Raw genomic sequence first — 12,064 nt, forward strand, 5'->3', positions numbered from 1 at the left:
AGAAACATACATAACGCCTTCAGAGATACTACCAAAATTATCTTTATGCTTTAACATCAAATAAAATCAATATCAAGATGCATCTTCAAGGAAAATTCCGTTAATAAATGTATTAATTGCAGATTTGATTATAGTCCAAATATGATGGAATACCTGGTCCCTGTAATCATAGTGGACCAAACTACTGTATTCTGCCTAATGGTATCACAGCGCCTCTTGCGAAATATAATCGAACTGCAGCAAAGGGTAGTGACCGAAACCAAAAGAAAATGTTGCACGTTGAAAGCCTTTCTGTTAAGATCTCAAGACGTTTTGCAGCCTCCCTTAAGATGTGAACTTAAGGAGGAAGATTTTCTGCGCAGAGACAACATTTTGAATTAAGAAAATCAGGTTGGAAACTTTCCTTTTTATATTATTAATAGAGAACCGTATGACCATTTGTGGGGAGGGGGGCAGGTTATAAATAGGCTATACAGTCCAGATGACATCTATGTATTATACATGTATCTGCCAGTGATATCAGTTTGAGAGGTATCTTTTAGAGATGTCTTTGAAATTTGATGACGTTAGAAGTTTATGTCCTACCTGGGCCGCGATTACGTTCGATACGGGTGTTCCGGCCCGTGTGATAACTAGCGGTACGGCCCGGGGATTATGCGTACGGCCCAGCCCTTCCAAATGTTCCATAGAAAGATTCGAACGCGTTTCTCCCTAACCGCGCGCAACGCTTTCGAAAATTCAACTGCAAAATTCGGACGTTGGAATTGACGTTGTTGCGTTTTTTGGGATTAGGGACACCAAATTTTTGCTCATTTTGCATTGAAAGGCGTGTTTTCGTGGGTGGGTATGACATAAATAAAATACAACACGGTGTATTCCGCATCACCCTCGGTCCCAGCCCTCCCGTGGATCGGATCTCCCTTCGGCCTTCGGCCGTCGGGCGATCCGACGCGCGGTCGGGCTGGTACCCCGTGTTGTATTCTATATGTATCTTATGACTTATACTATTATAGTATAAGTTATACTGTTATACGGTTAAAACCGTTAACGTTAACAACATATAATGTCTAGCTTTTCCCAGCACCATGGCTGTACAGAAGTTTGTGAAGAAAACCGTGCGACTTCTGGAGTTGGAGAGACAGGCAGAGATAGAAGAGACAAGGTACTGTGATTGTGTGTGAATTTACTGTAAAATTCTCTTGCAACAGAAACACTATTTGTTTTTCCTATGCCTAACGTTAACTGCTTTGCTTTAAATTTTAAAGTTAAAGTGAATATTTCCCCCAGACTTCTCCAGGACCAGGTGTCACCTAAGGAGCTCCAGCGGCGGGGAGTGTGTCTGCTGAAGCTGGGTGTGGTGGAGCAGAGTGTGGGACTGTACGGCAGGTCACTGCTGACACTACGACCTGGACATGCCGGCGGGGCAAGGGAACTACCCTCACACACATTCACTCCTGGTAGGGTTAATTTGCATAAAAGGGAAAACTGGTATGGATATTTTGCATAAATGGGAAAACTGCCTATTACAAATGTTGCATACATTAAGGATAGTTTGTACAGTGTGCACAAGCTGTAAGAGATCCGAATGCTATATAATGTATTTTCAAACGTTTGAAATTCAACCGTTACAGTTAACTGTCACAGCTGGCATTTTTGAACATTTGAAATAAAACAGTATGAAGGAACATATAGAAGAAGCAGCTTTAATAAGGCAACAAAAGTACAGCAACTTTAGTATACAATAAACTACAAACTACAAGTACAAAGTAAAACATGCAAGTTTATGTGCCTGTGAAGCTGGTGTGTTATAATATACGCCAAAGGGCGGTTATACTGATATAGATACAGAAATCAGTTGTATTTGAGCCAAGAACATATTAAACTGTAACTTCTGTGCTCCTCCCCAGGTGATATTGTGGGTCTGACGCTGTCATCAGAAGCCCGGCCAGGAGCGCCCCAGCTGTCGGGAGTCGTATCGTACGTCACGACCGCGGCCATCAGCGTCGCGTTTGACGAGTCTGTAGACGTCCTGTCATTGGACGGAGATGCGCTCTACAACGTAGTGAAACTGGCCAATGATGTCACCTACAAACGTCTGAAGAGGTTAGTATGAGTTTTCTTGTAATTATGTTATCGTTTTTTATGTCTTTGTAAAGATTACAGTCTAATAAAGCTTAAGATAGTGTAGAAGAAGTGTCTATTCAGAAAGCCAGGTTTAGAAATACTGTAAAAATACTCCAATGTAGTTTCAGGTTGGTAAAACAAAATGATTTTTCTGAATGAGGAAATCTGTCAGATACATGTAATTGTTTTTTAATCCAGTTTTGCTTCTTTGAATGTCTTTTAGAAGAAAGTTGCTTGAAAATCGTGATGAACAAGTTTTTTTTTTATTCCTTAGAGCCCTGAAAGACCTGGAGACCTATGAGCACACCTGTTCCTGCCACCTGATACAGGTGCTGTTTGGGGAGGCAGAACTCAGCTCACCTCTCACACAACTCACCTTTCCAGGTGCCACCTCAGGTGAGAACTGACCCTGTAAGGCCACATGTACACTGACATTCTCTGACATTTATGGATGACATCCTCTGAAGAGCAAAAGGAATTATGCAGCTAAACCACAGAAATACAAAAGTGATATGGCGAATTTGTGGTAATACATAGCAATTTTTACAACAAGCCCGGCACATGCTGGCCTTTTGCGGCATTTATGAGTCGGCACTGCACTGACTTCTTGAGTTCCGTGGAGCTTCTAGCCTGGGTGCCTTCCTCTGTAGTTACCGCCAACTCCCTATTGTCACAAGCTACCATGAACAATGGAGGATGGCACCCAGGCCAGAGCCCCAAGAGGTGGTGTTTTTTTTTAAACAACAGGCGAAAATCAATTACAAGAGGTCTTTTCTTTCTGTATTTGTTCAGCAGATGTGATAGATTGGTGTAACCCGTCGCTGAATGAGTCCCAGCGGGAGGCGGTACAGTTTGCGTTACGCCAGCGGGAAGTGGCCGTGATCCATGGACCTCCCGGCACAGGGAAAACAACCGCCGTGGTGGAAATCATCGCCCAGGCTGTCAGGCAAAAACTCAAGGTACAAAGTTGTATCTATTGATGGCTGGCACTTCGTGTCTGAAGATATCTATTACAGTAACTGTATCTATTACTGTAACAGTAATTGTACTTCTTCCATAAAAGTTTAGGATAGTCTTGTTTTGTTCTTATATATAGTTATCTTCATAATTACCTTCATGAAATAAAGCATACTTTTCTACCATGTCATTTCATGCCATTGTAGACATGTGGTTTAGGTAAATTTTGTCATCTTGCAATCTAAGGTCGCATTTTTTATGATGAAAAGACAATTATGTTACTATTAATAGTATACCAAGCATACATGTGTATGTTTGAGTTCAAAGTCGAATTAGTATTACATGGATATAATACTATACTAGTATATAATTGCTTCAACTGCAAACTTGTTACTTGATTGTTGTATTTATGTTGTGTTCACTGTTGTTTGTATGTCTTACTGTAGTGAGTGTATGAAATATGTACTGGGCAAATTATCAGCTAGTAGCTGATGACTGGTGCCCATATTGTATTGTCTTGCTGCTACATTTTATCTCAACAAAGTCCAAGTCTAGTGCAAACTCTTGAGTTTCACAATCTCACTCACTCACTCACTCTCTCTCATAGCTTAGACAGCCGTTTTGCAGGAATTTACAAAATATAGAAATTGCCACAGACTTAACTGATTTTTTGTATTCTTCTGCATGATTGTTGCACGTGTAGGTTCTTGCAACGGCTCCGTCCAACGTTGCGGTTGACAACCTGGTTGAGCGGCTGGCAGGGTACGGTGTCCACGCCGTGCGCCTGGGTCACCCCGCACGTCTGCAGGAGGGCATCAAACACTTCTCACTGGACGCTCTGCTCGCTGGAAGTGACGGTGCCAGAATTGTGCAGGACGTCAGGAAGGACATGACTAAAACACTGGTAGGTTTCTTTATTTCTGTGAATAGTTTCATCAGGTTGCATTGGTAAGACACTGAGTAAACAGACTCTTTTTCCACAACCAAGTCTTTTATTCTGAATTTCAGCCGCATTTCGGTGACCGTCTTTCACCTTCCTCAGGGCAATTCTGTCTGGTTCATCTGTGCTGAAGACAAGTGCAAAGTGGCAAATGTTGGCTGAATAAAAGACTTGGTTGTGTAAAAAGAGTCTCTTTACTCAGTATTTTTTCAATGTACAGGGGTAAAGCTCTTTTAATTTTTTAGCAATTTGACCACAGTTATTTCAGCTACCAAAGTTTCTGTGAAAATATTGTACCACCCATGCCATACATTTGTACAGCCAATGCAATCTAGCTCTCCATCTATCTACATTCCTACTCTAACAAGTTGTAGCTTGACTTTAGTGGAATGGGTGCAAGGGACCCATAAAGTTGTTTAAAACAGTTTACAGTTGTTTGTATGGCCAATAGTGACTCCAAAATGCCTCACATTCTTTATAGACTATTGCAGTATCCTTTTTAATTCAACAGAGCAGATTTTCAAACCTGCTAGATCAAAAGACAAAGAAAGAGTATGTGACACAATCTCTGTGTTAGATAGGCTGTCATAGATGTACTTTACGGAGTTAGCCAAAAGTTTGGGTAAGTCCCAATTTACTTAGTGTCTGAACGTTAAGTTTTTCCTTTTGGTCAGAACAAAGCTTTTGCTTTTTCCCCAGTCCCAGATGAAGAGGTGTAGAGGTAAGGCTGGGGAGTACCAGGCACTGCGGCAGGAGATGAAACACCTGCGCAGAGAGCTCCGGGAACGAGAGGAGAAGGCGTCGCTGGAGATCCTGGGAGGGGCGGACGTCGTCCTGGCAACCAACACGGGGGCGACACCCGACGGACCTCTCAGGCTGTTACCACGGAAACACTTCGACTTGGTCGTCATCGACGAGTGTGCACAGGTCAGGGGGGATTTTCATGATTGTGGATCATTACATTTGTATAGTGTACAGCATAGTCTTTACGTTAACCTTAGGCTTCTACCTGCTGCCACACCAAAATTGGTACACATGTATTACTATCCAAATGGCTACTTTGTTACACATTTGCCAGGTGCTAAAACTTTTGTTTAACTTTAAGTGTTTAAAAAGATATTATATATATAACTTGGATGTTAATATATTTTATTATTAGCTAAAATAAAATTTTATTTTGTGCATCCAAATTTCTCTCTGTGCAGCTAAATTTTTAGGTTTACATAGTACCAGTGTATTCAAAAAATGATTTTCAAGCCCTGACAGGTAACGTTACACTGTATGTTGTCTGTATTGTATTTCCGTAGGCGCTGGAAGTGTCATGCTGGATCCCATTGCAGTATGCAGGACGCTGTGTTCTAGCTGGAGATCACCTACAGTTACCTCCTACCATCATCTCACACAAGTATGGTCTAAGTTCTAACTCTACATCTTTGTCACTTATTGATATGTTCCAAGCATTTCTGTTTTGTATAACAGAGATTGAAGATATTTTGAAAGATTAATTTGATAGATGATATAGAAATGCAGAGAGATTATAATGTAAGATAGGAAATTCCCCTAGCTCTTTTTGACAAGCACAATGAATAGTGAACCACAGCTTAACGTCCCATCCTAGGGACTGTGAGTGTGATCCTTTCCAGTAGCATGCATGTCGGGTGAGTGACAATAGTCTGGATTCAAACTCCCAACCTCTTGGTCCAGCGGCAGGGTCACTAACCACTAGACTATGCATGCTACTACTACTACCAGGCAGTATTGCTGATAATATACACCACACATTACAAAATTTAATGTACACTGTCAGTTTATGTATATTACCTATTAGTACATCATTTTATATTCCAGAGCTGCTGCCCAAGGGCTGAACGTGTCGCTGATGGAACGTGTGATCAGTCTCCATGGTGACCAGGTTGTGCGTATGCTGACGACACAGTACCGTATGCACCAGGACATCATGGCCTGGCCCTCCGCTCAACTGTACCAGGGCAAACTGGTCGCTCATCAGTCGGTGGCTTCTCATCTCTTATGGTTTGTGTAACTTCGTTTTTGTGGGGGGAGGGGGTTGTTGGTTTGAGATATTTTACATGCAACTTAAGGTAACATTTGCAAGGCAGAATGCATAATGTTCACACTCACATATGGTCTGATCTGTTAATTAATTCAAACACATTCATATATTTGATCAGACAGGAGTCTAAATCCCTCCTGTTATAAAATTGCAACATGGTAATGTCTGTTACCATGGTAACAGACAGTCTGGTTCAGATCATACATGGGTCAGGATCTTGTAGAATCGGCAACTGATAGTCTCTACCCTGACACTAAGGACCAACAAACTTTGTTTCTTGTGACCTTGCAGTGACCTTGCCCCTGTGGAGGAGAACGAGGACACGTCCCTCCCCCTCCTGCTGCTGGACACCACCGGCTGTGACCTCTGGGAGATGGACGTACCCAGCGACCAGTCCAAGGGCAACAAAGGTCAGGGGTCATGGCAGCCATGTTAGAATCAGAAACTTAATGAATTGAAGTGTTTAAACAATGAATGATGAATATGAATGCGTGTGTTTAAATATTGAAGGGAGGATGAATGAATGAGACAATGAGTATAATTATGAATGAATGAATGAATGAATGAACAAATGGATAGATGGATGGATGGATGGATGGATGGATGGATGGATGGATGGATGGATGGATGTTTGAATGAACAAATGGACAGATGGATGGATGGATGAAGGAACAGATGGACGGATGGATGGATGGATGGATGGATGGATGGATGGATGGATGGATGGATGGATGGATGGATGGATGGATGGATGGGTGGTTGTGTGGATGGACGGACGGACAGATGGACGGACGGATGGATGGATGGTTGGTGGGGTGGGGTTTGAGTGGGTGTGTGGATGGACGGACGGATGGATTGACAGATGGATGGATGGATGGATGGATGGATGGATGGATGGATGGATGGATGGATGAATCTAGGCACTTTTGATGAGGAATATATGTAGTGGTTTTATTCTAGTGAAATAGCATATAGCTGCTGTTGTAAACAATTGTGTACATTGTCAAATAATATACATTGTATATAATTTCTGCAGGTGAAGCAGACCTGACTAGAACACATGTGGAGAGACTGATAAACAGTGGAGTCTGTCAGGAGGACATTGCTGTTATATCTCCTTACAACCTACAGGTGAAGTCATGATTAAATCAAACTTTTCTTTACACTAAACAACTTTCCCACTAACCATTACCACGAGAAAACAACTTTACTACTGAAATCAAAGAGCCCACATATTGTAGAATAGGGGGTAAATTCGTCATCCACTGCCTCAAAAGAGGTAGTCAAACCCAGCAAAACTAGTACAAGGTACATTGTATGTTGTAGAATGTAGTATAATGTTATAGTTTACGTAGTCTCTCATACCATTTGCTTTGTATTGTACATAATACATGTATGTATTTGCTTTTTTCATACATGTTGTTTGTACCTACGATTAGCCCTCAGGCATGTATTTGCATTAAACTTTTATTAAATTGGGGTGGCTTTTCATGTTCATGTACATAATGTTAACTTGGCCCAGTGCGGTTAAATTGATAAGTTTTTTGGAACATCTGTGTTAGTTGTGTAGTAACATTTATGTACATGAAATAGACTGAGTGCTGAATACTGTATTTGGTGCTGTGTAATGTAGGTTGAACTGTTGAGACAACACCTCTCCTCCAAGTACCCCCGTCTGGAGATTAAGTCCATTGACGGATTCCAGGGAAGAGAAAAAGAGGCTGTCGTCATCTCACTGGTAAACTCTTTTCTTATTATTTTTGAGTAACAGAGTGGAACTACAAGTACAGTAGGGACATTATTATTAGCGTTAGATGTTCAAAGGTTAGGTGTAACAAGTGAATTGATGTACTGTAGCCAGCTGCCGCTGTGTGGCATGCCTGCGAAGCTGGTGTGTTATGCCGAAGGGTGGTTATACCGGCTATATAGATACAGAAGCTGGTGTGTTATGCTTAAGCGTAGTTATACCGGCTATACCAATACAGATACAGTAACTGTGCCTTAGACACAATGGATTAACAAACCACTGCCCCTACATCCTCAAAAAGGCTACATAGAAATATATGGCAGGTGTGTGTATGTAGTTCAAATAATTTAATAAATGCAAAATCCTTCGTTTTCTTTCTCTAACCTCAGGTGCGTTCCAATGAGAACAGAGAAGTTGGTTTCCTCGCTGAAGATCGCCGTATTAACGTGGCGATCACACGGGCACGCCGACATCTCGCTGTCATCTGTGACTCCGAAACTGTCAGTCATCACAAGTTCCTGTCATCCCTCATGGACTACATGTCTACACATGGAGAGGTCAGGAGTGCTCACCAGTATAGAAATGGTGAGTATAACAGAATTCATGTCTACACATGGCCAGGTCAAAAGTGCTCACCAGTACAGAAGTGGTGAGTGTAGTGGACTACGTGTCTACACATGAGGAGGTCAGGAGTGCTCACCAGTACAAAAATGGTGAGTGTAGTGAGCTACATGTCCATGGAGAGGTCAGTCACTATAGTGTAGTGGGCTACATATCTACACATGGGGAGGTCAGAAGTAGTGAGTGTAGTGGACTTCATGTCTACATATCTACACATGGGGAGGTGAGGAGTGTTCAGCAGTACAGTAATGGTGAGTATAATGGACTCCAATTGTACATGTCTACGCACAAATTGTGAGTGTAGTGTTTACACGTACACGTTTTGTGTAGTGAACTACATGTCTACACATGGGAGGTTGGTAATGGTGAGTATAGTGGACTACATGTCTACATTGTACATATGGGGAGGTCAGTAGTGCTTACCAATACAGTAAGGGTGAGTTTAGTTCACTACATGTCTACACGGAAATGGTGGGTATAGTGTACTACAATTGTACATATCTACACAGAAATGATGAGTGTAGTTCACTACATGTCTACACATAGCCATAGGGAGGTCAGAAGTGGGGTCTTACCAAGACAGTATGGTAAGTGTCGTGAACTGCACATCTTCACTGTAATACTATATCTGCTCATGTTAACTTTCAATTAAACTGTAAATATGTGTAAAGATTATGTCAAGAAACAGTAACTGTTGATCTTTTCTGTTTTCTCTATGGTGTACAGAAAGCGAGGTGACAGTGTCTGCAGACTACAGCAAAGTTCCAGTCAACGTGACCAGAAAACAGGCCTCAAAAGAAACATCAGGATCAGCACAAACCACAGAGAATAATAAGGCAACTGAAAAGGCTGATGTTGCTGCAGAGGCAAAGAAGGAACAACAGCCCTCTGCAGAAGTTAGACAACTAGAAAAGAAAGAAACTTCAGATGAATCAAAAACAGACCCACACCTTCAAAAGCAACAGGTACCTGACAATGTATTGTAGTTTGAAATGTCCTTATGTCTAGTCACCATTGAAAAAAACTAACTATTAAGTTTTCTCTTAGCAATGAACATGACACTGTCAGTTATCTGTTGAGATTTGACATTATCCTTCAGTACAATGTGCTTACTAGCTAGATCTTTTCACCAAATTGTATTGGAAATTGGTTCATTAGCAGCAAAGTTAGAAAGCAAGGTTAAACTATGAACTTGAGTAGCATGCATGACCCAGTAGTACTTTATGATTCTGCCTCATACAATGTATATATAATAATATGTTCTATAGGTCAGGGGTTTGAATCCCATCTGTCATGACAACTGTAGAGGTGGGATGACCCCACTACTTTGACACCCTGCATCATACATCTCTTTCTTCTTTTGAAAAAAAAATATTTCAGTTTGCATGTAACATACAATTTCCTTTTTTTTTAGGTTATCAATAGCACACAGAAATCAAATGATCCAAACGTAGACCTGGAACAAGATGGCTCACATCAAACCTGTGACGACACCATCGGAGGAGCCAAACCAAAGAGGAAACGAAATAGAAACAGAAACAAGAACAAAACTAGCCAAGAAAATAATACTGATAACAACACAGCAAGCGATCAAAAACAAACTATAACAACAGCAAAGGAGGAGATAGAAACACCTACACCAGATTTTGCCACATGTGAACATTGTGGAAAGAACCTGCCAAAAGCTAACCTAGAGCTCCATACCATGCACTGCCAGAGAGTAGCAGAACTAAAAGGAAAGTTACACACAGCGTCCGCACCAAAAGAGAAACCACATACAGCTCAGAAAAATTCGTCATCAAGGCAAGAGAACAAGAGACGGCCAAAAAGCGGAAAAAAGAAACAAGGCGGTAAAAACATGTTAGATGACAAGGAGGATGAAAATGATGACTTGGATGCACTGCTTGCACGTGTGGTGAAAGAAGACCACAGTTGTCATTATGAAAGGTAACAACTTTCAATTATGTTTTTGCATCTAATCTTGCTGCTGCTTCTTCTTCAAACTACTAGTAAGAAAAAAGGTCAATGACCTGTATCAGATGGCTGTCACCATGGTAACTGGTGATGTAGCAGACACCTTAAGCCTGTGGTGTTAGATTACATTATGTAGCAAGTTGCAGGTCACCTGTCCATATATATAATGTGTTTGAGTAAGAATAAACAGCAGTTTGTCTGTTTATCTGTACCATCCCCATCATGTGAAGTTTATCGCATTTGTTTCAGAAATGTTTGTTTCTAGTTGATAAATGTGATCAGTCAACTTTGCAGAAGTAAGATGATGGTATCCTAGTAATGACACAGTTAGGAATTAGACTGGATTTTTCTGTTGTCCAGGTGTAAGAACAGTGTGGCCACGGTTGGTCAGTTCTGTGTCCACTGCCGTAAGCTGTACTGTCTGAGTCACCACATGCCAGAGGTGCACGGCTGTGGGGCGGACGCTCACATGGAGGCACGGGCAAAACTGTCCAAGGTAAGGCTGACATAACAAAGGATAAACAGTATCAGTAATATATACATAATACATGTATATACACATATATGGCAGAGAAATTTTGAATCTGTAGACATGTCTGATTCTGTGGACAAGTCTGATTCTGCAGACATGTCTGATTCTGCAGACATGTCTGATTCTGTGGACATGTCTGATTCTGCAGACATGTCTGATTCTGTGGACATGTCTGATTCTGTGGATGTGTCTGATTCTGTGGACGTGTCTGGTTCTGTGGATGTGTCTGATTCTGTGGACATGTCTGAATCTGTGAACGTGTCTGACATTGTAGATGTGTCTGATTCAGCAGAAGTGTCTAATTCTGTGGACATTTCCGATTCTGTGGATGTGTCTGATTCTGTGGACGTGTCTGATTCTGTGGACATGTCTGATTTTGTGGACGTCTGATTCTGCAGACATGTCTGATTCTGTGGACGTGTCTGATTCTGTGGACATGTCTGATTCTGTGGATGTGTCTGATTCTGTGGACGTGTCTGAATCTGTGGTTTCAGATTTTGTAAGATTCATTGTTTTATCATCCCCCAGGACACCATTGTGGAGGGTAAACTGTATGCAGGTTCAAAGAAGAAGCTGAAGCCAGAGCAAAGAGCCTATCTACAGAGGAAACTGGACAAGAAACTGACAGACATGGAGGAGAAAAGGCAACCGAAGAGACCAACAGAAAAATAGACTATTTGTAAAATTAATGTTCTTTTGGAAAATTGCTGCCTGACATACAAGTCATACTGTAAAATCATAAGGATTTTGAGTGCCTGTCATTCTGTTAGGTGATTATGACTTCAAGCATAATTATCCAACAGAACAGTCTCCATGTACATGTACTAGTACTGTAACATTGTAACAGTGTAACAGTGTATTGGATAAATTCACATTACCATAACTTGTGCTCTGACAAGCTATAATAAAACACCTTGACAAGTTTCCACACCAACAATTTGAAGAAATTTTGCCTCTTGCACACCATATACAAGGTCATCAGTATTATATGTAACATTGACAGTACCATACCAATAATGTATCCATTTTTTCGTGCATCAATGATATAATACCAGTAACTGTTGCTCTTTTGCACCAATGTATTGCATGCTATAGTCT

General features: G+C 41.3%; 1 protein-coding gene across 1 annotated transcript; it reads left to right on the forward strand.

Annotated features, from left to right (window-relative positions):
• The first annotated feature begins 256 nt into the window (after nucleotides 1–256).
• Nucleotides 257–11,689, forward strand: LOC109476254 (DNA-binding protein SMUBP-2-like). Its single transcript, XM_019777138.1, has 19 exons — nucleotides 257–390; nucleotides 1,072–1,162; nucleotides 1,288–1,457; nucleotides 1,908–2,103; nucleotides 2,399–2,520; nucleotides 2,920–3,083; nucleotides 3,785–3,985; nucleotides 4,721–4,948; nucleotides 5,329–5,426; nucleotides 5,870–6,052; nucleotides 6,384–6,502; nucleotides 7,129–7,223; nucleotides 7,726–7,830; nucleotides 8,229–8,424; nucleotides 8,484–8,711; nucleotides 9,187–9,425; nucleotides 9,875–10,407; nucleotides 10,795–10,930; nucleotides 11,495–11,689. The coding sequence occupies exons 2-19, from the start codon at nucleotides 1,086–1,088 to the stop codon at nucleotides 11,636–11,638; spliced, it is 3,234 nt and encodes a 1,077-aa protein (XP_019632697.1). The 5' UTR covers nucleotides 257–390; nucleotides 1,072–1,085; the 3' UTR covers nucleotides 11,639–11,689.
• The last annotated feature ends 375 nt before the right edge of the window (nucleotides 11,690–12,064 follow it).

The sequence above is a fragment of the Branchiostoma belcheri genome, unplaced genomic scaffold (genome assembly GCF_001625305.1).
Source record: "Branchiostoma belcheri isolate BF01 breed outbred unplaced genomic scaffold, Haploidv18h27 scaffold37, whole genome shotgun sequence".
Classification (NCBI taxonomy): Eukaryota; Metazoa; Chordata; class Leptocardii; order Amphioxiformes; family Branchiostomatidae; genus Branchiostoma; species Branchiostoma belcheri.

Coding starts and splice junctions, on each gene's coding strand:
- LOC109476254 (XM_019777138.1), top strand. CDS start 1,086: ATGGCTGTACAGAAGTTTGTGAAGAAAACCGTGCGACTTCTGGAGTTG. Junction 1,458..1,907: donor CTCACACACATTCACTCCTG/GTAGGGTTAATT, acceptor GCTCCTCCCCAG/GTGATATTGTGGGTCTGACG. Junction 6,503..7,128: donor CCAGTCCAAGGGCAACAAAG/GTCAGGGGTCAT, acceptor TAATTTCTGCAG/GTGAAGCAGACCTGACTAGA.